The 25,509-nt window shown below is 45.9% G+C and overlaps 1 protein-coding gene across 2 annotated transcripts in view; it reads right to left on the bottom strand.

Annotated features, from left to right (window-relative positions):
* Nucleotides 1-22,412, bottom strand: part of ppardb (peroxisome proliferator-activated receptor delta b) — a 31,696-nt gene extending 9,284 nt beyond the window's left edge. The window contains exons 1-7 of one of the 2 annotated variants that reach the window (XM_088921676.1): nucleotides 22,022-22,412; nucleotides 4,479-5,111; nucleotides 3,916-4,067; nucleotides 3,053-3,191; nucleotides 2,281-2,483; nucleotides 1,440-1,646; nucleotides 522-765 (exon numbers count right to left, since the gene is read on the bottom strand). In XM_088921676.1, coding sequence (XP_088777802.1) covers nucleotides 522-765; nucleotides 1,440-1,646; nucleotides 2,281-2,483; nucleotides 3,053-3,191; nucleotides 3,916-4,067; nucleotides 4,479-5,049 — 1,516 coding nt within the window. In that variant the 5' untranslated portion in view covers nucleotides 5,050-5,111; nucleotides 22,022-22,412. The remainder of the gene's footprint in view (nucleotides 1-521; nucleotides 766-1,439; nucleotides 1,647-2,280; nucleotides 2,484-3,052; nucleotides 3,192-3,915; nucleotides 4,068-4,478; nucleotides 5,112-22,021) is intronic. The other variant, XM_088921675.1, reaches the window with a different exon arrangement.
* Between the last annotated feature and the right edge of the window lie 3,097 nt (nucleotides 22,413-25,509).

The following is a 25,509-nucleotide window of genomic DNA, read 5'->3' as shown; positions in this document are numbered from 1 at the left end:
TAAGGTTCCTGCTCTCTCCCTTAAAAAGGAGAAGAATCATCCACTACAAGCTTTTTCACAGTCCCTGTTCAGTAATCCTGAACTATACAGTGACAGTACAGGTATGAATTCCTAGAGCTACTGCAATACAGGATCTGTGAAACTCTGATACTGTAAAACCAAGGGGAATCTTTAATGTACACAGGTGTAACCCTAAAATAAAATTATAATAAATATGGGCTCCCTGATACCTCTGGAACAGTTCTGCAGTTACACAGTAAGGCAGAGAAGGCAAGTCCAGTTTGCACTGGATATGGCATACATAATAATAATAATCGATTCATTTAATACTACAAAAACCAGCAAAGGCTCTGGCCCTTTAAGACACCTAAAGGACTGTAACCTCATCTCTGAACAGAGCCCTCAGTGGCATTACAAGGTACTGAAAACACTATGGAGTCTTGTCCAATGCTCACTCTCCACTGCTGTCCGGCAGTCTGACACCGTATCAGAGTATGTTATTCCACCTTGGCCGGTCTCACCTCCACACAGGATGATGGCGGCCACGAAGAGCGCCAGGTCGCTGTCGTCCAACTCCAGGGCATTGAACTTGACCGCGAACTCAAACTTGGGTTCCATGATCTCGTTGAAGGGGCGCCGCAGGCTGCGCAGGAACTCCCGCGTCACGAAGCCCTTGCCGTTGGCAACCAACAGCCCGTCTTTGTTCATCAGCGAGGGCAGCATGGCGAAGATGGCCTCATGTACGCCGTACTTCAGCAACGTGACCTGGAGGACAACCATGCCAAAGGGCTCAGATTACATCCTCACCAGGGAAACAAGTCAACCTGCACAGAACCACAGCCTCAAATGGCATCTTCTCACTTCTGTATCCAGAGCTGTAAGCTTATCTACACCTAGCACAGAAAATCCGTAATAATTCCTACACCATCTACTATGACAAACATCTATACAGGAGCATGAAAAGTAACATTTCTCTGTGCAGCCATTCTGTCTAGAAGGACCCTTTAACTCTCACTAACTGTACAGAGAGCTCCTACACCTCAATGTAAAAAGCTCACCCCTGCAGTCACGTTTTCATTTTTCGGTCATTATTTTTTTATTTAAAAAGAGTGTTGTGGTTTGACCTTGTATCATCTTATGTTACACAGTACTTACCGTTACCATGTGTCTCTTCAAACTACAACTCCCCCATCTGTAACTATGTTTTTGCCATTAGGTTTTGTTAAAGTGGAAGAGCCCCTCAGAGCTTTGGTCTCATGTATCTTGATGAGGCTTGTAAAGTCTTTGTTGGCTCTATACCTATGTGCCCAGGTAATCCTACCACAACATAACTCATAAGCATTAATGCTGGTTGGTGTACACTAGGCTCTACAGCAATGATTACTGGACTACGTACAGCTTTAGGTGGAGTGTGCTCCCAATATCCTAAGTCCTCTCACCTGGTCATTGAGGAAGAGCCCCACGAAGCCGGGGATGTTCTTGGCAAACTCTGTGAGCTCCCGCACAGTCTCCACAGTGGTGCACTGGCACCGGTAGAACACGTGCACCCCAATCTCCTTGTTGGGGGGTGCCCCATGGATCAGCTGGTTCCACACCAGCCCATTCTCCGCCTGCCAGAGTGAGTCCATGTCGTGGATCACAAAGGGCTGCAGAGACAAGACGCCCACAATTCACCGATAGCTGAAGTCATGGAGCGGCAGCAGTCTCTAGAGGTTCCTGAGAGTTTCATATTTAATGACATTGACCTGTTCGCGCTTATACCACAGTCAGGAAGAGAAGCATTTAGAAAGAAAATGCTCACACATTTATACAATTTTTGAGATTTCTGATTCCTGACCTTCTGACATGTCAAATGACTAGAAAGGTTTAAAATTTGATGTCAGGAATGCACAAATAAAAAGACAAAACAAAAGAATTCAGCAAACAATTTTGTTATGCAAGTACTGCGTGAAAGTTATAAAGCACTCTGGGTTCTTGTTTATAAAGTGAACAGAGTCCTGCAGTATTACAGGGAGCACCTCTGGGCCAGAGATAGCCAGCAGCGTCTGGTAGCCTCTGAATCCACGCACGACCTAGGAGGTGGACCTCTTTATCACAGCACTAGAAAACCTGGATGCCTCCACCACATCACATCACCATCTGTGAAGTTTATTTTAATGTGGCAAGTCTTCGGTTGAACAATATGGTCTGCTAACAATCAAATGAGCTACACAGGCCAAACCTCCTCTCGTCTGGAAACTCCTCATGCTCTTATGATCTGTGCCGGGGCCTTGTGCGTACCGGGTTCGAGCTGGTCTTGCCGGTCAGGATGCTGCGTGCCTTCTTCTTGGTCATGTTGAGGTTCTTCAGGTAGGCGTTGTTGACGTGCTTGGCCAGCGACTTGAGGTCGGAGCCGCCGGGGCTCTGCACGTTCATCTCGCCAGCCAGCAGCCCGGCCACCAGCTTCCTCTTCTCCGCCTCCGGCATCCGCCCGTACCGGATCGCTGCCACGGCCCCAGACACAAATCGGTAAAGACTCTGGTCTAGTTTTTTTTAAACTGTTGCCATTTTACCCCCCTTACTTGCCAGCTTGTTTCGAGTTGAGATAATATGGGCATATGTGAGGAGCTACACGGCTCCACCAGGACAGGAAAGAGATGGGCTGGCCTAAGACTTTCTGGCATAAAGCTAGAAGGAAAGAACTTGCAGACAGCAGCTGATGTGGAAGCTGCCGATGAACTGGATGAAAACCCATCATCAACGTTCTAACACGCTTTAGGTTTTTTGGTGATGGCACTGCCAGAAGTGCTTTCTCTCGCCAAAATGGCTTGCAAGTAAATCCACCTAAACAGCAGTAAATATTTGCATCACCCACTGAATACATCTGCCCCCAGAAATTACTCAAGACAAATGTGCTTCTTTAACACAAAAATAGTTGTGGATGGGTCGGAACCAGGCTGTTCAAGGAGGACTCAGGAAATCAGCTGTGTCTTGAATTGAAGGGACACAAAACGCAAACGGTTCCAGTTAAGCAGGATCTGCGGGCGGCAGCAGCGCTGCGCGGGGGACTGACCGTCATGGGACATGCCCAGCGCCAGGCACTTCTGGAACCGGCAGTACTGGCACTTGTTGCGGCTTTTCTTCTGGATCTTGCAGCTCCGCTCACACCGCTCGTACTCCAGCTTCATCCGGATCGTCCTCCGGAAAAAGCCCTAGGAAAGGAAGGAGGGAGGCAGGAGCTGAATTCATGTCTAGGAATAACGGAAGGAGAAAAGGGAAGACCAGAATGCTGGTTCTGCTTTAATTCAGACGCCAACAGATATTAATAGCGTATCTTACTGACGCTAATAAATGCTCAATATCATTACATAGTTCAATAACTATCAAAATAAATGAAAATATTAACAATACAACCAATTGCATTTCAATATATAAATAATTCCTATAAACAGACTATGTTCATTTAAGATGTATGTGGGACAAACTGATTTTTCATTAAACACCCCCAGACTGTAAAAGCAAGTCCTGGAGCCCCTACTTCTTCCTTTTTTTCAGCACACCCACTGAGAGCTGATGTGTGGTGAGTGTACTGGTGCACTATGGCTGCCGTCGCATCATCCAGGAGGGACTACACATTGGTGGTGGAGGGGAGTCCCCATTACCAGTAAAAGCACTTTGAGTGGAGTGTCCACAAAAGCGCTAAAAAAGTATGAGGAATTATTATTATTACCAGTTAATCATTAACATTCACTGGTTATGTGATCACAAAACATAGCCACGGTACTGTTTTGTACCGTGAATTTAAATTATGGCATGGCTTTCTGGAACTTTCTTATATTAAGGCGAGTGTTTTTTTCTTTATTTTCCACGACGCTGGGAGGTCTGGGCAGGTTTTCCGGGGTGAGCGGGGGTCCTGCCCACGGTGGGGCGCAGTACCTTGCAGCCCTCACAGGCGTGAACGCCATAGTGGAAGCCAGAGGCCTTGTCCCCACAGATGCGGCACTCCACGTTGATGCCGGAGCCCGGCCCGTCCTCACGGCCCAGCCGCAGCTGGTCCGACAGAGAGGGAGAGGACGTCTGGGACAGGTCTGAGGCGGGAGGGAGGGAGACAGAGACGGCGACACTGACAGACTGAATTTCACAACCACCCGCTCAATACAGAGCCCCATTGCAGGTAAAAACAGGCAGACTTGATGCGTAAAATGGAGACAACACCAACGACATCTGCGTCGAGTGCCCTGGTACCTCAGGGTCTGAGGCAGACGATCACGCGCAAAGCACAATTCTCACCATTCCCCCTCCACACAGAATATCGCTTTTTCTTATTGAAAGGAATATAGGGAAAACTTAAAAAAACAATTTGGGGTATACTGATGACTAGAAGCAGCTACACAAAAACAAATGTGAGATATCAACTTGAAAAATAAAGTTAAACGTTATAAAAAACATAGGGACTAAGGGCTTTCACTGCACGCGGGAGCTATGGAAGAATGTGGTACCTGTGTAGCTGCTGGACGGGGCAGGGCTGTCCGGGCTTGTGGCTCCATAGCTGTTTGTGCTTGTTTCTAGCCTGTCCCCCTCCAGTTTTGGGGTGTCTTCCTGGCCCCCCTCCGGCGAGTGCATGTCCCACACCAAGCCATTGGGGGTCCCTTCCAGTCCGGTCCCGTCCAAAGTGCCACTGAGTTCTACGCTCCTGATGCTCCCCTTTTCAGCAGAGCTCAGCTCAGCCTGGCTGCTCAAGTCCCCCAGGTCTGGATGGGCTCCTGGCAGTCCTGCTACCTGGAGGGAGCACATGTCCAGCTCGGGCCCCTGGTGCGGGCTCCCCGTGCTTGCCTGTCCCCCTTCCTCCCCCTCCCCCTCCTGCCCGGCCACAGTCCTGCGTAGTTCCCCCTCTGGGCTGAGGCCCAGTGAGGAGAGTCCGTCCCGTGACACCTCCCCGTTGTCGAGGTGGGCTGCCGGAATCTCCTGGACCATGGTCCCCCCCACCTCTGCCGTCTCTCCCACGCGCCGGGCTGCGAGCCCTGGGTCCTCGGTGCCGATCCCCAGACCCTCGGGCTGAAGCCCTGCCATGGCACGCGTCTTCCCCACTACCGACCGGCTCCTTCCGTCATGGCGCAGCCGTCGCCGCCCTGCTGGGACAGAAAGTCACGCGTCCATTCAGCTGCTCGTAGCTCACCCGTCCAAAGACCTCATCCAGCCATTTCCAGACGGACCCTTGGGAATCAGCTACACAATGTTTCCAAACCTCCCACAACCTTCCTGAGTGAAGACGTGCTTCCTGATTTCAGTCCTAAAACCTCCCCTGCTTCACTTCCACACACGGGCAGGCCACCAGATTCATGGGCTGGGTCTTTTTTAACGCCGTGTCCAATTTCGTTGACTTCAAACCCAAGCCTTCTGCAAGTTAACACATTCCTTCCTGCTTACATTTCTGTATTGAAACTTTCAAAGAGCCGTAAAAATCATAATTTGCTATTATCATATTGAGATATTCCTTGATAAGTGCATCTAGGTAAGCTTCATGGGGAAGAAAAGGTATCCACTTTCGGACCGAGCTTGTGACATCTTTCATCTCAGAACACCACCAACTTAAAATGAAATAGAAGCTTCTTAAAGATGGAGCTCAGGATGTCTTCACATATTTACAGACCTTTCATTGCTACCGGGAAGGAAGACTATTGCAAAAGCATAGTTTAGGGCTTTAAAATTGTACATTTGTAAAGATTTCATGTCCACGCATGAAATACTTGCCTTATTTCTTATTCTGGACAGTCTGTGAGATAGTGTGAATAGCGATTCCTGCACGTCAATGTCTAAATGAACTACAGTATAATAAAGTATTTGGACTTTTTGTTTCCAAAAATAAACAGAAACTGCTTTTTAAAATCAAGATTTTTACTCCACACCCAATCAGTTTGGAATAGCCAATTGTGTGCTTTAGGAATTAAATTACTAATTACATCTTGGCGCATGCATCCGCAAACAGGGGAGAATAAGGAGGTGTGGGCACGCCCTGCTTCATGCTCTTTCAACAAGTCCCAGCAGCACAGCCCTGTGCCAGCGCTGAAGGGAGGAGAGGTGCGGCTATCACCTACAGCATCATGAGCCCGCAAGAGTTATAGAGACACCTGGTCAAATAGTCCCACTCTTACACTAGACTGCGTTCATGCAAGTGCAACACTGCTTGGGGCATCTGGTCACAGTCAACCAGTGAGATGATCCATGCTCAAACCCACAACATGTGGATTAAAGAGCTCAACCAAGGCAAGCACCTTTACCAGTTACTCAGTTACCCCAACAAACCAATTTTAGGTTATCTTCTACAGCTGCAGAAAACCCCCACTTTTCTAAGATGACATCAACACAAGAAGTGCTCTGCCACCTCTTCAAGACTTAAAAGGAGCTTCAAAACAGTCAGAAGCACAATATGGGTTAATGTGTGAAAGATCTTATCAAAGCATGCAGTCTATATGCTTTTGAGACAGTTTTTCTGCCTATAAAAGAACTGCTGAAAAAGAAGAAATAAACGTCATCAGCATTAAAATCAAGATGTCACGTGATGATCTTTCTCCCTATCGTCAATAGTGACTCTTGTTTGATGCGTGACAGTTTATGTGTGTGTAGTCTCTCATTCCTGATGAAGTGAGAGGCTTTGCACTTTCTGAGGCAGAGTGATCCATCAGGGGACTTTGACTTGCTGGAGTGCCTTTGTGTCTCTATCTGCAACTCTGAGATAGGGCATATGTGCAGGCTGTGTAGGTTATCACGCAGTCTTGTCTGCGTGCACATGTAACTTTGCTAGCTATTGAGGACCTTGTGCAGTTTCTATGCATGCACATGTGCCAGCAGAGAGTCATCTTCATAATAGTTACATGTTCACTTAAATGTTAGTTGGTCTACAGTGTACAGGCACATCTGAGAGTGAAGATCAGAGCTTTTGGGTCTCCATATAATAACACCTGTCCATGGCCAAGGTCTGAATATCTTGTTTTGTCTGCTCACAGTATCTGACTCAACCTTCTCCCATATTCCTTGGTTATGCTGTGTGCTGATCTGTACACATTACTGATCATAGCCTTCTCTGTCCTTAGTCACTGAGAAAGACAGGGCAGCAGTGAGGTGTGTGCATTCACACACTGAATAGCTGAATATATTCTAGTCCAATACCTTGCTTCTACTGGCACACAGGGGCAGACACAGATGCAAGACACAGGGGCAGTGCGGTGGCTCTGTGGCTAATGATCTGTGCCTGTGGCTGGATGGTTGCTGGTTCGTATCCCGTGGCCGGCAGAGGAATCCTACTCCGTTGGGCCCCTGAGCAAGGCCCTTAACCTTATATATGGCTGACCCAGCGCTCTGACCCTAAGCTTCTCTCCCTGTCTGTGTGTCTGTGTCTCATGGAGAGCAAGTTGGGGTATGCGAAAAGACAAATTCCTATATTGTGCATCGCCAATAAAGTGATCTTATCTTAAGAAAGAACTACACTCTGGACAAAACAGTCCATCACAGGGCACACAAAGCACACAAGTACAATTCGGCATTCCAGTCTCAAAAGCAAAGATGCAGGAATGCAGAGCATCCAGAGACAACTCACGTGGATACAGGGTGAATATGAAAACTCCTCACACAAGCCACCCCAGCCCAGAATCGAACCGAGAACTGATAAGCTGTGAGGCAGCAGCACTAAGCTTCATGCCACTATGAGCAATTATCCCAGTAGTCCATTTTTTAAAATCTTTTACCCTCAAATGAGGATATAGGTTATATAGTGGGAATGCCACAGTGCACACAACCTGCAAAGACCCAGAGCTGCAATGCAAAGAGGGCAAGCGCACTCTAGAGCTCACCCCAATCCAGCAGCAGATGGAAACGAGGAGGACTGAGACCAAGGCTCGTCCTAATTAGACCTGGGGGTCACTATTCGGTATGTCCTGGGCTACGAATCACCTCAGGCTAATTAAGTAAAATAATAAAGTAAGGGCACAATAAATGGAGCAGAGGCGACTCAACAGCAGCATCCAGTGAAAGTAAAAGCACTGGTCTTCACACCGAAATAGAAATCTTACACTGCTTTCCAAGGCAGCTGTACTGTATTTGCCTTCATTCTCCCAAGGATCAATACAACCTAATCTGAGCAGGGGAACATTTTTAACCTGCCTGTAACATTAATACCTGAGCACACATTAACTGTTCTAATTTTTATTTTATTTCAGGCAGTAGTTGGTGTTACACCACTAGACCAAACAAAAATGCTTCTGGATTTTTCATGGGCAAGTATTATATTCTTAACCTCAACACAAAGATTGTACTGTAAATTTAAAAAACAACATTTTTAACCAGCAACCTCATATCTTTAGAATTACCCACTTACCTACTGACTCTCAATTTTAAACAACTTGTTCAGGATTACTTTTCCTATTTGCTCTGAGACCAAGGAAATCACCAGTGCAGCACTCTGGTCTGAACAGACACCCCCCTACCTAGTGAGGATGAGGTTAAAGAACAATGGAATGTGTTTTGCAATTGCTTTGCTGAAAACTGAACTTCAGTAGCATTCAGATCCTCAAGGCTGCCAATTAAACTGACCTTGGGCCTCAATGCCATCGAAATTGTCTGCAATCCTCTACTGGACAGGCCTCACAACTGCACAGAAGATTCCAGAAGGCACTCCTGAAGGATGTTCATTTCGAGCAATCTACAGTACAGGCGCAAAACAATTTGGAAATAAACAGAAGATTATCAATTTCTAACAACTAAAGGTTTCTTCCATGCCGAAAAGAAAAGAGACAATGTTTTGGCTCAAGAAGGCTCCACAGCCGAATCGCTGTTTCTTCTCTTCTCAGTATGGAATAAACCCTTACTTGTTCCTTTTGCAGCCCACGCATGCTAACGCAGCTACCTACTCGAACCCTTTCTAAAGTAGGCTGTTTTCACAGTGCGTTTCTACAACCTCCAAACTTTTAAATCTTTGAAAATCTCCAGCTTTGCAGAGATTAGGAAGAACCAAAGAGTTTATTCATTCCCCCAGACCCCCCGCCCCACACTAAACAAGAGCCGATTAGCCTGAAATTAAAGCGGCTGTCCGCCCATTGATAATCTGCAGGCAGAACAAGAGGACCCGTTTCGTAAGAGGGAGGGAGCTGTCAGGGGACGGCAGGAGTGGCATAACAGGGTCACAGACTCCAGGCAGACAGGGAGTGAAAGGAATAAGTCCAACAGAAAGGACCGAGACCGAAGCCGGAGGGCTCACACAGACATATCTACAGTCTTAGACTGCAAGCTTTGACACCCTGTCTTAATCAGTTCATTCAGAAGAACTTTAGTACCACTTGGAAGCACAGTTAAAGAAACAATACCCATTTACAGTTCATGGTTAAAGTGAAGTGATCACTCTGTTTCAAGTCCAGGATGTACCAAGCATAGTGAACAACACCCGTCCTTTTACAGCCAAATGAGTAGTGGATCATACAATGTTAGCAGTAAGAATATTCAGTTATGTGGCAGCAGAAAACACGACCATGAAAGTAAAGACACGCCTAAATGGTAGGAATAGCAAATGGATGCACTCTTGCAGTGTGACTTTGTTCAGCACTCCATACACAACTGCAGCGCACAGGCTCTTAGCTTGCTTTCTTGATGGCTCCCTGCTGTTCGGTTTCTCAACTATCAGCCGGAGCACTTCCAAAGGCGGACGCTTCCCAGTGCACGAGCACAGCCCCTATAACTAGCACAGGCACCAGAAGAGCACACAAGCAGAGCTGCACTGACACAAATGGACCCTGCAGCTTGGATCTGTGCCGTTCACATAGCCCGCAAGACGAAAGGCAATGCTGGGGGGGTGGAATGGAAAAAAACAAAAGTGTGATCTGTTCGGGAGATTTCTTTGTGCCGCATCTAAGAGCTGAACAATCACTAGGGTCAGCGCACGCCTTTTTAAAAATACATTTAGGAGAATCTGGAGTTGTTTGCAAAGGATCCAACCATAGATGACATAAAAAAGTGAAATTCTACATTACAAAAAACACAGTTATTAGTGACTGTAAATCAGTAACTTTAGGCATTTCTTCTTTTGCATCAGGTCTGGCCTCTAGTGTGAAAGTCGAATAGTGCCGAAAGTATAACATTTTACCCCATTCTGTAGCTGCTTCATGTTGGGCAAGAAAAACCCCTGATGTTACGATCAGACAGAGATCATACACTGGCAGATGATTTCAAGGAAGATGATGACATCCATGCTAATCTCCAGATTTAGCCCCAGCAAGCCTGTCAGCCTGGATTATGCAAGATGGGAGGTACGGGGCAGTTCCCATGGCGACTCAGGACACGTCCTTGACGGCGCTCCGATTCGATTCGAGACTCAGTTGCAGCTGCTCCTGCCTGCCTCTGCGGAGGAATTCTTGGAGCGCAGAAAGACGGAGGGAGCATCCTGTCAAAATCCAGTATTTTGTTATGTCAACGCTTCTGCTGTCCTCTGCCCGTGACTCCTACTCCACTCGACCGGATGTAAGTTACAGCAGCTTTGTGTGAATACTTCTTGGAACCAGCGCACACAAAGCAAGCAAAACTCCAACTATCCTCTTTTGCCTTCTGTCTGTTCAGTCGGACAATACTTCAGACAGGTCCAAAACTGTGAAAATGATCATGCATGTATATTAACCAATGAATGCGACTTTGAGAAGCCAATTGTATACCAGTAACCAAGGAATGACATTGAATGAATAAATCAAATAAGCAAAAAAACAGTTGTCTGCATGCTGGGAGGACTGACTTGAGCCTACAATGACACTGCTTCCTGGTTGTTCCTGAAAGACAGTAAAAACTGGAGCAGACAAGTGGAACGTGTACTTTAGTAAAGGATGGGTAATGCCATTCTAAAAAGGCTCCGCCTTCAGAGCCAAAATACTATTATTTCCTAATGAACTAATACAGAGCCCATATTATATGCTTTATCCTGTAATGTCACCCCTAAATCTAATCTCTTTCAAGCTCTGATCACTCATGTGCTGAACTGTGTAAGGTCCTTTAAACCATTAACAGATTTACAAGTGAAAACACAACACCATTAGATCAATGTCACCCTCTCTCACATGTCCCAAGATGATGTAAAGCAGGGCTGTCAGATCTTGGTCCCTTGAGGGCCAGCACAGTTGTGGATTCTCCTTCCAGCTCAGCTCTCAAACCCAATCAGCTGGTTTAACTGGAGCACTAATAGCTTCTCCCAGTCCCTCAGGTGCTGCTACTTCTCTAAGCAGAACTAGAAAACCTGCAGACACACTAGCCCTGCAGGACAAGGAGTGGACAACCCTGATTTAAAGTGATCTAGAATGCCAGTTGGATTACAGCCATCCACAACCGAAGCTAACCAGAAATCCTAGCTCTACGTAATTCATACCAGACTTTTTCCAAGAATGCAAAATTTTGAATAACAGGATTCCCATCTATTTTCTTTTTGCTTTATGGTAATTGTATTGCACAACCTATTATTCAGGCAAATATACTGCAGAACAATCCATGGTGAGCTCACAGTTACAAATATCTGGGCACTGTGTTTTTCAATAAACTCAAGTTCACTTAGAACACCGATGCCGTTGTTCCTTTGGAGACCAAAGAATAATTCTATCAACATTTAAAAGCTCTTTTATCAAAAACAATTAACTTTTTCTTTTATCTGCTGGTTCACATATTCAGTCAAAAAGACAAAACACCTTCAAAATATGAACCTAATTTTGTCCATTAGCTCTAGAGGCAGGCCTACATCAACATTGGAGACTCTTCTATTCTTCGTCAGTCTTTTGAACTTTTGCCTTCAGGAAGACGGTTTCGCTGTCCACAGTGCACGACGCACAGAGGAAAATTCTGCTTTGTTCCAGAGGCCATCCGGCTTGCAAACAATGAGTTTTATCAATGTGATCTCTGCCCCCTCTATATACATGTACTTTAATACTTTCTTAAATACCTAACGAAGTGATTATTTTATTTTGCAGTATAGCATAGAGTCCTTGCAATGCACGTGCACTCTGCCATGATTATTTTATGGACCTTTTGCAGCTTTTATTTTTTTTCTTACAAATGTTGTGATTCCATGTTTTTTTACCAGTTGTATTTGGAATCTGTTGCATCGTGCACTGCTTACCACACAAATTGCAGTCCTTAGGAATGGAAAAAGTAGTTTGAATTGAATTGGAAATTCAACGAATCAAAGAAAAGAAAGTGGGAAATGTTTTTGCAGCAGACAAACTGTCAACTTATTGGACAGATGTCAATGCTTTTTATGGGGCTGTAAAGCATCATCAACAGGACTAATCAACAAGAAGTCTACTGTGAAATCGACAGGCTAGAAACCTGTGGCCACCTCTGGAAGCGATACGAGCTGAACTTGCATGCTTTACCTCCCACACGCTGTCATGCTGCCTTGTGGGATTCTGTCCCATTCTTCTTGTAGAGCCTAGACAAGCCTGTACCTGTCCCCAGGTCTCCGACCATAACAGCTCATCCCACAAACGTCCGATAGGGCTCATGTCTGACTGGCAGGGTATCCACGACACGTGTATCACATCCTCATCACACAAGGAAGCCATCATGACACAAGCAGCACGAGGACAAGTACAGTCCTGCTGGAATGTTGCCCAGCCAGGACGAGCTTGCAAGCAGAGGGTGAGCTTTCCGAATTTGCCTGCAATGTAGTGCACTGCATTTAGCCTGCCATCAGTCACTACAAATGGAGTTCTGTAGCGACTAGACCATCACGCTGGGAGGACTCCTTCAGTTGGACTGTTGTACACAACTAATACAACACCGTACCTCACATTTGCAGATGTCCATCAGGGGGGTTTGTCTCGAAGCATTGCTCAAGACTGCACTCCTCTGACGAACAGTCCATCTGCGGTCCTTCTCCACAAGAAAAGCATGAAGGAATTGTTCTGTACAGTATATTAGCAGGGCATTCAGGTTCCTTTCAGTGTTTGTACTGATTTTCACGAGGCTTTACATTCAACAGGTTAAAACACCAGCACCTAGGCCCAAATAGCGCTCTCACTAATAAAATAACTTAATAATTATATAACCAAGGAACTCCAGTAATTCTTAAGATACTTTTTTGCTTGCAAGTCCCCCAGGGCTGGCGAGAATGGGGGGGCGGGGGTCATTGGCGAGGCATGTTCTTGCTTTAGGTCCTTATTGTGGCTATCCTTCAGCTCAAGGATGGTTTCCAGTGCCAAGAAGATAGCGCTTTAAAAAGTAAGACAACCTTTCACACAAGCCTGCAGGCCGCACCCACCTTTAGGTTCATTTGCCATAGGTAATAATAATAATAATAATTGCTTACACTTATATAGCGCTTTTCTGGACACTCCACTCAAAGCGCTTTACAGGTAATGGGGACTCCCCTCCACCACTACCAATGTGCAGCCCCCACCTGGATTTCCAAAGAAGCCTTATGTACACCAACACACACAAATAATCTCTACCTCCTCCACAGCCAAAAACACTGTTGGAACACAGTAACCTAGCACTGTGTCTTTTCTTTTCAGCATGGAATAAACCTTTATATCTTCCTGCATGCTGAAAAGTGTCAGGAAAGCACAGACAAGAATTTAGCCAGAGAGGCTAAAACAGCATGCATTCACTGGGCCACAGTCATAAAACTTTTACTGGCATGCTTAATTAGTGTTTTTTTTCTATATGTGAAAACAAGACTACAAAAAAAACAAGAAGTTAGAAATCTTTCAGCATACCAATTTAACATTTACTGAAAGACATTTAAATGTTTTGTAAAATTAGGGTATGTATTTTCTATTTAAAAAACAGTGGTAGAATTAACATGACAAAATAGTTTATGAATATAGCCAGTGTGTACCTTTTCTACTGTCTAGTATTAAAGGGGTATTATTAAGTATTAAAGATCTGTAACTGTAAGAACTAAATCCCTATATTGTCTCGGGGCACTTTTTTCAAGATGATCTATTTGTTGAGGATGAATGGGACCAGAAAGGTCAGCCCAGAGTTAAAGGTCAGGCAGTAACCTAGCACCAGCACATGAAGTACTATAAACAAAATCTCAGGGTAGCAATTTTAAAAGCTCTGTAAATATGTAAAGACATCCTGAGGTATGTCTTTAAGGAGCTCCAATCTACCTCAAGTGATCTTAAAACACTGCTTCCTCTACAGGGCTTCCAAATGGATTATGCAGTCTATAAAAGAGGAGAACCTAGATTATCAGAGGCTTTGAAGATCTGCAGGGGAATATGGACATGTGAAGAGCCTAATTGCTCAAACTTGTTCTTCACAAATAACGGAATGTAAGTCTTGCTGTTAGGATAATACTGTACATTCATTCTCCAGGGCCCACATAACAGGCCGTTCCCCCGTCTATCAGCAAGCTAACTACTTCAAAGGTGCAATACTGCTTCAAACCAAGCGGTGCACAGGAAGAACATCGTGCAGGACTGCAGCTAGACGAGCACCCAGCATAAACACGAAAAGGGCTCCACGCCCCAAAATTGAAATGCCGAGACTGTCACATCTCGGCAACAGCCAAAACAACAGAGAACGCTTAGTCTAGCTCGTATTAAACTGCGCTGTGTTGTTTTGCTTCAGTGTGGGCCTTCTGATGGTTCCCCTACTGCATGTGATGACCCCGCTGGCAGTGAGCATGCTTGGAGGAGAGAAACCATGTGCCTGGACAGACGGAGCCGCGCACTCGTACTCACAGGATGGCAACAACTGGCTGTGGGCTGGGGGGGATGTGGTATTGAGGGTTTGCATCACACGCATACTAACAGGACTGATGGGCTCTGGGGGAGAGGTGAGAGACAGCAGATCCCCCTGTTCCTAAAATAAGACGGCCATGGACAAACAGTTTTGTGAGCTGAACATTCTTTCCCTCGGATCTCCTCCCCTGGGTTTGGGGGGGGGGGGGTACAGTAGGGGGGCCCGCCTGAAGCACGGCTGGCCTTGCTGTCGCTCACTGTGGAGATGGAGAAGACAAACGCTGGAGAGTTCTAAACGAGCAGCTCATTACACTGCTCTTAACGAAGGTGACTGAGGCTCTATGTCTTGCATAAATCAAGTTTCAGATTTAACAGTTTACAGCTGAGCAACAGGCAAAAGCATGAGCAACACTCGAGTTTTTCCGGAGTTCTGTAGCATTTTCTCTAACTCAGTCCACAAAAGCAAAAGTCACTTCTTTCTGTAATTTCCGTTGTTGAGGCAGAACTCCTTTTTACATAAGCAGCCCTCTGCATTTGTTTACTATACACAACTCATTAAACTGTCACAACAACTTCAGTTTACCAAAACTCTCTAGGTTATCTGGTTTCATGTGTCTCCATTATAATCCTGCCCTTCTTCTAGCAGGGGCTCCTGTGAGAAATGATTCACACTGATCCGAAGAAGACAGCTCATACTGGAGAGATCTGGATGAAGCCTTTGCAGATCCACGGAGAAAGCTATTCCTCGACGATCACCGGGGCATCAGATTCTGGAGACGACTTGCATGTGAAGAAAGAACGTCTTCAGCATGAAGTGTTTGAGAGTATTAAAGAGACCTCTCTCAGTCTGGCCGATAACTGGTTGCTGGCTGGCAGACTGCTGCAGGCAAGAGGGTTTTTCAGTCAGGATTTCTCTGCTTCCTGGCAAACACAAGACTACTGGGACATGACAAGGCTTTCTGCAACATGAGTGAGAGGCGCTCCATCCCTCCAGACAGCGCTAACTCTCCCCTCTGGCGCTGCAGAGCCCGCAACACATGAGATGAGGGACGTCCTGCCGGGCCCCCAGCTGTGCGTGTCAGAGACGAGCACGCCCCCACCCCTTCTCCCTCAAGCGGCATGGGAGTCATTTCTGGGCAGTCGCGTGTCAGAACACAGCCATTCCAAATATAATCAAGTAAGAAGCAGCGACCTCCCATTATAGAAAGAAAAAGAAAGACGGGGTGGAAGAAAACGTGTTCAGTAAAGGAGACTCACTGGAGGGCACAAGCAAGAGAGAGCTATGCCTGCAGTCATCACGCTGTTTCGCACTGACATCCTCTGCCCAGGCTGGACCCTACCCAGGTCCTGACCCGGTGTCAGGAAGGTTGCATCAGCGCTTTGACGCTGCTATTTCAGCAAGCAGGTCGGACAAGAAAGCACGCTAAGTTTAGAAGCAATAATGTGGAAGGAACACGCTCTGCACTCCTTAAAACTGCAACAAATCTAGCACCTTATCATCGCACAGACATCTCAGATTTGAACATTTTGCCCTCAAATGTATGATTTGTATTTACTGTCTTTATTTATCATTTAAATGAAAGTATTCTTCCAATATACTTGATTTATTATAGTTATACACCTGACATTTCTACGTTCTTGCTGAAATCAGATTCAAGTGGCACATTTCTCTGTAGGATTTAAGTATAGCATGGCTATTTATTGTTCAGTGAACTGCTTGCATTAAACATCTTCTCTCGCTCAACCTGGGACAGCTCAGTTTAACCTAAAGGGAACACAGAATATGCACAGAACCCTGAAAACTGTAAATCTCCACTATGCAGACATGTTTCCACTTGCTAAATTAAACCAGCACACATGGGCAACCTTTCAGTGACTGGGTGTTGTTTGCTCAGCTGAATAGAGTTTTTAAATGTATATTCAACTGCCAACTACAAATACAGTTTACTAAACACAATGTCAGAGAGCAGAATCTTTCAGTTCAGATTTTCTGCTCAATAACATGAACCAGGCTAAACCATGCTCATGGTCTGTTCCACACTACTAGAATTGAAACTCCGTTAGCACAGGACCATGAGTCTCCCTGGCAGAAAGACCTTTCTAAAGAGCATCTGAGTGAAGCTGCAGGGCTAGGAAATACAGCGTATGTGGGTGTGAGTGTTGATATAACAAAGTCAGCCCTCACTGCCATGCAACGTCTGGCCTGCATGGGCCAACTACACAACTATACAAATACGACTGCACAACACGAGAACAGTCATACAGTTGCTTTGCCCTTGCTGACAGCTCGGCCACACCCCCTGTGGGATGAATCATCCTCTCTCAGACAGGTACCGTCGCGCACGGACAGGGATTCCTAGAACAGGCACGACAAGTTCCCCAAGAGGCAAGTCTGAACCACGACGGATCTTTCTAGGAAGCAACTGTACCGAAGGCAGCGCAGGGAACAGGACTGCCTGCCTCCTGCTGCCACTCACATACTGCTCTGTACAGCATTAGGTTTGATTTGGTTATGCAGATCTGCAAGAAGACCGGGAGGTTAAGTAGTTTGTCAGGCTGTGGAAGTCATTAAGCTCTGAAAGTAGGGGGTAGAGCGGCGTACTTTTGTAATTCAGGTATGGGAATCAAATAGTAAAAACAGTGTCAAATTCCTGAAATACAGGTGCAATCTAGGTCAAGGACCACAACTTCATCTGTATTTTTTCCCCAATCAATTCAAATTTCCAGAGCCTCTTTAAATTAGTCTGGGTGTCTTTTTATTACACATGCACACATAACCAACGCAACCTTTCCAAACTCTTTGTCAACTTCAGGGATGTGGTCTGAAGAGTAAGAGCTCAGACGCCTGTGCGTAATTCGCTGAGAGCAGAGCACAGCACTGCGGAATCATGGGAAAACACATGACCACACAGCGAAGGGCAAGCAGCAGCAAGACACAGGAAACACATGGCACGGGCACGAAAACAGGGAGATAACGGCACAAGCGCCTTCGCGTGGCGGACTTGCGAAAAGGCAGCGGGCTATTCCAGTGACTGCCTGACAGCGAACACCACTTCACACCATGAATCACTTCCACCCGCGAAGGCAGAAGCCATCAGGCTCTTGCGGGAAATCACGAGCACGAACAGTCAGAGAAGGCCACCCTCGGAGGGTCAGCACAGGGGGTCCGAGCCGCCCGCAGGGTTTCGCCTCCTTGAGCCCCTCCAGGACCGGCTGGGCTCTGGAGTTGCCAGCTCCAGCCCCTGGAGGGTCTGGTCCTTCACTGAAGGTCTCCGATCGGACCAGTAGTGTGTCATTTTGTTTGGTTTGAAACTGCAATACTTTACACTGATAATCAAGCAGTCGCCACCATGCTTTATTTTAAACTAGTGAGGAAAGAGCAAAGGTGCTGTAAGTTAAAATAATTAATGCTGTGTGGAAAAAGTTGGACGTAGGAGGGGGAGGAGGAGTTAGTGGACTGAGTTAAGAAACTGATTACGCAGAACAGCGGTCTGGGACCAAAAACACTGACAGAATGACTCAGACACAGCATCAAGTGACTATGACACAGGAAAGACGTTAAATACCAGGAGAACAAAAGTCAGTGACACAAACTATCCCCTTTGATTTCTCAAAAGTGAGAATGAATGAGTCAGCCGTCTCGCAGCGCGGCGCGTCCCTCGCACAAACTTTCACAAGCGCGCGCTTCGTCGCCGGCTCCTCTGTCCTGCCCTCACCTGACCCGTCTCCCGCCATCGACTGGGGCTGGTTTTAGTGGGGGTCCGGGACAAGCTTTACTTCCCCTTTTCCTAAAAGTAAGAGGAAGACAAGAACTAAAATTCGAGAGGTCCCCAGATCTACCAAAAGACAAAGCAGTGAAGGAGAAGGAGAAGATTTTAGCGCGCTGAAGAGACACTTCAGCCAGAGCCTAGCTGCCTAGTTTGCACTTGAGGAGAAAAAAAAATCTTTGGAGAGGCATCCCGTCCGGACAGTCACCAAAGGTTTACCCCAGCTCTGGTCATCCAAAGCTGCAGCACTCTCAGTTTTGACAGGGGGCAGCGGGTCACAACTCATCTGACTCGATCAACTGAAGAGTGGAGTTAAAGTGTCAATCGCAGCGCTTGTGCACAGCGTCTCTGAACATGGCTTCTTTTTCTCATTGTAGACCAATAACGAAAGCAGGGAACGTTCAGCTTCACCATGACAATGCTTTCTTTCACTACTTTCAATTTCAAATCGGTTTAATTTAGAGAAAAGGGGCACTAGTTTTGCTCATATTCCTCTTTCGTTCTTCCAGCATGCAGTACTGTTGGGACGGGAGTGAAAGCACTCAGGACCTGCACACAGATAAATGTCCTAGACGGGTTTAAAACACATCCTATTAAAAGCTTCCTATCAGAACATTGCATTCATATTTAAATGGTTAAAACTACGCATCTCAAATGCACAGATGACAAAGCTGATTATCTGCTTTTGCACACTTTTACTCAGATCCCGCTAGAAGGAGGCAGACGCAACAGGGAGAGAAACTACTGCAAAGGCTCAGGACTTGGATAGTCCTTTAGTGGATATTTGAGATCTGTCACGTGGTTTTATAGGTGACCATTAAATTACTAAAGTCCAACGAAATGGAACAACTAAGAAATTAAGATAGTAAGAGGTAAAATTAAACAGTTTAGAAATCACAGGAAACACAAATCTGAAAACCCTTCATGCAACATAGACCAAATGAGGTGTATTAATTACATTTAAAAGTTAAAATACCTAACTTGGTACCTTACGTTTTTTTGGGAATAGGTAACTTAGGGCGACCTACTAGACAAACTGGATTAAAGGTTGTCCAGCATCAAGAGTAGACACCACTGCAATAATGTGCTTCACTGATCCATCAGGAGTTCAGATCCATCCGGGAAGGAACACCAGGAAAAGCTGTGGCACTGCAGGGTTAGGAGAAAGTGTCACCGTTTTAGACAGACCCTCCCTGCTTGTGCTGGCAGAACATTCACAACACATGGTCGAATCGCCTTTCAACACATCTTGCAGCTCTAGTCTAGCACAGGAAGACAGGATGGGCACCTGACTTCCTTTCCCCTGGCCCAGTCCCATACAAGAAAGCAACAGAGTTGCTACTCAGTTTGGCAAAAACAGGAGAGGAAAGTTTGATTCAAGATGTGAAATCAATGCAGTACGCGGCACATGCCCCATATTCTTCCTGAACTGTGAACTCCTTTCTTACAGGTGCACAACTGATTGGAAAGGGTGCCCTTTAAATTGTGAATTAAATTGTGAAGCAGCACAATGGTGTGTGTGGTTAGCCATTGCTTTCTGTCAGAGTGCATGGAGCTCTGATGTACAAAGGACTAAAATGAATAGGCAAACTTAGCCTAAAGCAAAGTCATCACTGGGGGGGGGGATGAAACTGCGCCTCTCTACCAGAGAATCTGGATCCTCAACCTCTTCTATTCATCCCTTTTCTCACCACTTCAGCCAGTACGGGGTCGTAGGAGGAGCCGCAGCCTATCTCAGCAAGCAACGGACTCAAGGCAGGGTACACCTTGGACTGGACACCCGTTCATCACAGGGCAAACACAAACACACTCACACCAGGGCCAGTTCTCCCAGAAGTCGATTAACCTACCAGTATGTCTTCGGAGTGAGGGAGGAAACCAGGAGGAAAGCCACACAAACACGGGGAGAACATACAAACTCCACACTGATAGCACCCCAGGAACTGAACCCAGGGCCTTAGCACTGCGAGGCAGCTATGCTAACCACTGTGTCACCAATCCTGAACCTCTTACCTAGATTACTTCATCACACCTGAGACAATCCCTTACCTTTGCTATTACAAGGAAGCTCTGCCAATGACATACGTAAAAAAGACTGAGCCCTTTATGCACACAAACCAACGAATCAGTTTTCTTCCTTGAACTTCGTGGCTTAGTTCATTAGTTCATTCTCCTGTGAATGTTCCAGTGATCCACGATGCTGACATGAATACATAATTACATGATTTTGTGTTCACAAGCCTTTTCTGTTTAAACAATACAGTTTAGTCAAGCACAGTATTTCAGGATTACAATGGCTACTGTCCCTAAATGCAAGAATATTCAGTATATTTAGGTTATTCAGATGCATTTGGATATCACACAAATCACAACCTGATCCAGAAGACTTGTTTTTGGATTGAACCCTCGTTAAAAGGCGCAAGTTACTAGGGCAGGTTTAATAACAGACGGCACTATAGTAAGATAAGACAGATGATCTGAGAGGAATGATCCACTAACCCCACCACCTGACAACCCTCTACGGCACTGGGGTATTCAGTGAGGGGTTCACGGACCCCTGGAAGAAAGAAAACCTTTCTCCACCAAGACTGGTGGTGTGCACGTTCGACTCTCATAGCATGTGGGACTTCTCTGATTGCACTTACAGTACATGCAGTTCTGCTAAAAGACGTGTATTAATTTACACGTGTGTATGTAAATTAGAGGGATTGATTAAAAAAAGGTCCCTCAACTAGACACGGCTGTAACTGCCAGCTGCATGCCTGTAGTACATACTGTACCCGCCACTATATGGACCTGCGTCTGCATTCCAGGGATGCGCTTTAGTGTGATGGCAATTGTGCTGCCGGACATTAGGTGATTTTTAATGCATTTTAAAAATGCAGAACGATATCATACTCTATTCTGAACCCCCCTTTCCCACATTCGGCTGCGTAGCAGATCCTCCTTGATTAGAATATGAATTACAAGGTTTATACACAGTTCAGAAATGTTTCAATGCCGGTTAGCCAACTCACTCTGGTTTCTCAAGTTTGGGAACAGCGCTTACTCACTGGCGAGTTCGAAAAATATACGCAGGCTAGTATGTTTTTTTTTTTTACTCTGTCAGCAGATGTTTTCCAGACTTTCAAGAACAGAACGGTTTTTAAAGACGCCTTTCATCCACTGCAGTGTGTGAGAAGTCAGACTTAACCGTAGTGCCGCCCGTGACACGAGAGGTTTCTGCCGCTGGGAGCGAAACAAAACGACTTTGTCTGGCTTGACTGAGTCTAAGTCTTCAACTCAAGCCCCTACATTTTGTTTTTTTTCTGTCAGAACAAACCTTGCGCCCCTTACCCCCTATTTCCCTGTTCCTTGAGCTGTATGCAACCCCTCCAGACTTCTCTTCCTGTCCGAGGGGCTCCTGGCGGCCGGGAATATTGGGTAACCCTGACAGGGCAGTGGTCAGCTGTAGCCAATTCCCATTCCCGGCTCCGTTTCCCTGCCTGAGTGAGCCACAGGCGACAGACAGCCTTCGCCAGAAAGGAGTGGGTCTTTTTATATTAAAAACCAGTGTTTGGCTCCTACCTGCCCGCAGACTGGTGCCCTCGGATCGCCGATTTCTCGGTTTTTATTTCCTTGCGTCCCGGCGTCTGTTCCGTTTTGATTCTTCGGGAATCACCAATAACATCACTCCATGCGATTCCTCCTATTCATCATCCCCACCGCTCCCGCAACTCGTAGATAATCCCCCCAACTCTCTCCCCCTCTCTCGTTCCCCACGCAAAGGTTTTCCCACGCCGCTACTTCCCAATTCGAGCCCAGGCACCGGTTCCGGTCTCGGGCTGCCCTTCGCTGGTCCGCTTTCAGGCGAGGCGAAACTTTTTTTTCCTCTTATCCCGAAGTTTTGCTCTCCCTCCTTCCCCGTCTGTGTGTGTATGTCTCCCACACTCTCTCCCCCAAACCCGTTTCGCCTGCCTCCCTGGAATCCGCCGCTGTCTGTCACAGGCGCTGACGCGCACGTACGGCGTGACGTGACGTGAGAGCAATGCGTAGAGGTTATTGCGTGTCATCTGTGCGTCACCCCCTTTTTTTCCACCGACTCTTTCTGTCGCTCGTTTTGTGACCTGTGTCTGGCACTGTAAGAAAAACCAAGTCATATCTAGCGGGGCATGAAAACTATTTTGGAAAATAAAGGGCATCTCCAGTCCATGCAAACAAAAAAAGCGATGATTGTAATGATGGAATAATTTAGTCTTGTGTAATTTGCAGCAATCTTCCATCCACCGAGCCATTCAATATCAGAAAGTGTCTTGGGTCAGGCGTCGCGCTAACCCGGAAGCCTGTGTATTTCATCAGCACATTTATGGACACAAATACAAAGAAAAAGGCACATTATGATTTGGCATTATTGTTTTTGTTCGAGGACAGTGTCTAACACTGATGTTATTAACCACGAATAAAATTAATTATTGTGCAGGTAGCGATTAACAGTGCAGGGTCACGATTACAGAACAGCGTTTTTATTCTCGTTCATCACGGGCCAAGAACTACAGCAGATACTTGGGTGCATTGCCGATTGTCACCAGCAGGTGTCTCTGTTACGCGATGCAGTGCGCGTACCACAGGACAATGCTTGGGCAAGTACGTGTCGCGTCACATGTTGCGAAACTAGGTGCACAAGTTTGGAAAGAAACCATCTCCTCATGCCGGAAACTTACATGAATCAGGCAGGACTGGAGGATGCTTAATACGTTGATCTGTCTTAAAACTTTGCTCGCCTGGATCTGCCTGTCCATTCAAGGAATATTAAGTACTGACAGTCATATGGCATATGTTCAGACTGTTCCTCTAGAACAGTTACAGCAAACCCATTCCTTGGAGCTCCTCTGGACAGACTCTGAGCTGCCTTCACACTGCTGCAGGGTGTCACATAAAGAGAGGTACCACAGAGCACTAGCTGCTTTGGCATTCTTGTGCATCAGGGGCCCCGACATTGGGAAGTCATTGATCAGCTGGAAAATAATCAGCCCCAGGATTAAGGCTCTCCCTAACATGTTTTCTTCTCATTAATGAAATGTCTTGATTAAATTGAGGACTTAATTGCACACTGTTTATTTTGGAGTTATTCCTATGACCAGAGGAATAGCCAAAATATTCCATTTTTATTTTCAATGTAGGAATACATGTATTATAATTTATCTTCATTATTAACTGAAAGGTGCAGGGAAAGTGTCCCTACTGAAAATGATCTTTTGATTAGGGTGAAGATCACATGGCTGAGAGAAGACTATGTAGGGACCTGGTTCAAGAATTCAGCACCATTAAAGGCACTGATCAACCTAAAACACAAAACATGAAAAAGAGGACACAAAGGGAAACTAAGGGGAAGTGAACTGAAAACTGAGAACTCGGGGCATTTTCTACACAAAGGGTTGTGGGAGCATGGAACAGGGTACCCTTCCATGATATGAAAGCTGGTACCCTGGCTTCTTTCAGGAAACACTGGATGAGCCCTTTGCATCATCTACTGAAAAGCCTATTAAGTTACAGTACATGGGCGGAATGGCTCCTCTCCTTTGTGGACTTTCTGACGAGTCATTCATATAGAAGCACTTGGAAAAAACGTTAAAGGCAACTATCACTATTGAAACACCTGCTAGATACTTAATTAGCTGAATCCCTTCCTTGTGTTTGTGTGAGCATATAACTTAGATTTTCACTAATGCATTTGAATGGTGGAATTTCATAAATGCTTTCATTAACTGATTAATGTGTGCCTTCTCATTAAGAAACTGAATGTGATGCTTTATGTATCAGGGAAACTAAAATAAGCTCTTCGCAGCCAGTGTCAGCTCTTTGCTAACATTACGCTGAACCCCAGACGTAACGATCATGTTTAATTTTAGTATTCGTTTTATATTATTTGCCGAACAGGCTGTGGGTCCGTGGTTCACCAGCAGGTGTCTCTGTTTGCCCAAATTTCACTCCTCTCGTCAGGGCTGCGTTTCGAGTGTACTTCTTCGCCCTATCCGTCGAGTTTAGAGCAGCGCCGCCCCCTTATAGGTGCGTTTGAAATGGTGGAGGACTGATTCGAACAGTTAATTAAAGTTACCCTTCGTCAGCAATAAAAAAAAAAGAGGAGGGGAAAAGCAAAATTGCGTCTCTCTACTGCCCTTTACACATTTCATTAACTTTTCCATTGCGTTGGGATTTGTAGTCTGCGAGGGTTTTTGCACTCTTGCCCTCGGGAGGTTTCTTCTAGTGGAAACAAAGAGTTATAGGTTTGTGGTTAGTGTATTTTGTCAAAGACAAACTCACGCAGAGAAACTTTTACAACAACCTCCAAATAGTGTGCTGTGTCCTAGCTAGCAGCAAGAAGAGCTTGTGTACAGGATTGGGTGGGTGTGCCACCAGGCTGTGAAACACCCTGTCCAGACTCTCTCTGGCTGGACTGTGGGATCCTCTTCCTGTGGGATCATCTGAGCTGGTGATCCACCAGGGTCCAGTAGGATTGAGATCCGGGTGTTCTGTTGGCCGAGCTAGTTGGTGGTGGTCTGTGTCACAATCTTCAGGTGAACTATGCATGGACTGACTGAGACAGTCTGTTTGACTGGGGGTTCTTAATATTTTGGATGTCAAGTGTATAGATAGTTCATATATGACACAATGAATATGGACTACGTAGTGTATAAAACTTCACTTCCATTTCGCTTTCCTTGATTAAGGTGAAGGCTCTTTTACTTCATGGTGTGTCATGGCCAAGTCCTGAATTTTCACAGCTCTTAAAACCAGCAGCAGATGTTTTCACAATTCCAGACAGTTCACACATAATCTCGCTCAAAGTACAAGCACATGCTTCCTCCTGTTATCATTATTTAAACGACACATTCTTCCTAATTCTTTAATTCGTGAGTGTTGAGGGACAGCTCGGCTCGAGGAGCTTTTCTGGCGTATGTTTGGCTGTGGCCTCAGGTTCTAGCAAGTGCCCACCTCTATCCCATCACCCTGGCTCGTTCCTCTGTGATGCAACAGATTGCTCTGGTTGCTGCGCCTGTGCGACTCAGAGCACACAG

Source organism: Atractosteus spatula, chromosome 7, assembly GCF_055471065.1.
Source record: "Atractosteus spatula isolate fAtrSpa1 chromosome 7, fAtrSpa1.hap1, whole genome shotgun sequence".
Taxonomy (NCBI): domain Eukaryota; kingdom Metazoa; phylum Chordata; class Actinopteri; order Semionotiformes; family Lepisosteidae; genus Atractosteus; species Atractosteus spatula.
Note: the sequence above shows the minus strand (reverse complement) of the source record. Positions and strands in the feature narration are given on the sequence as shown.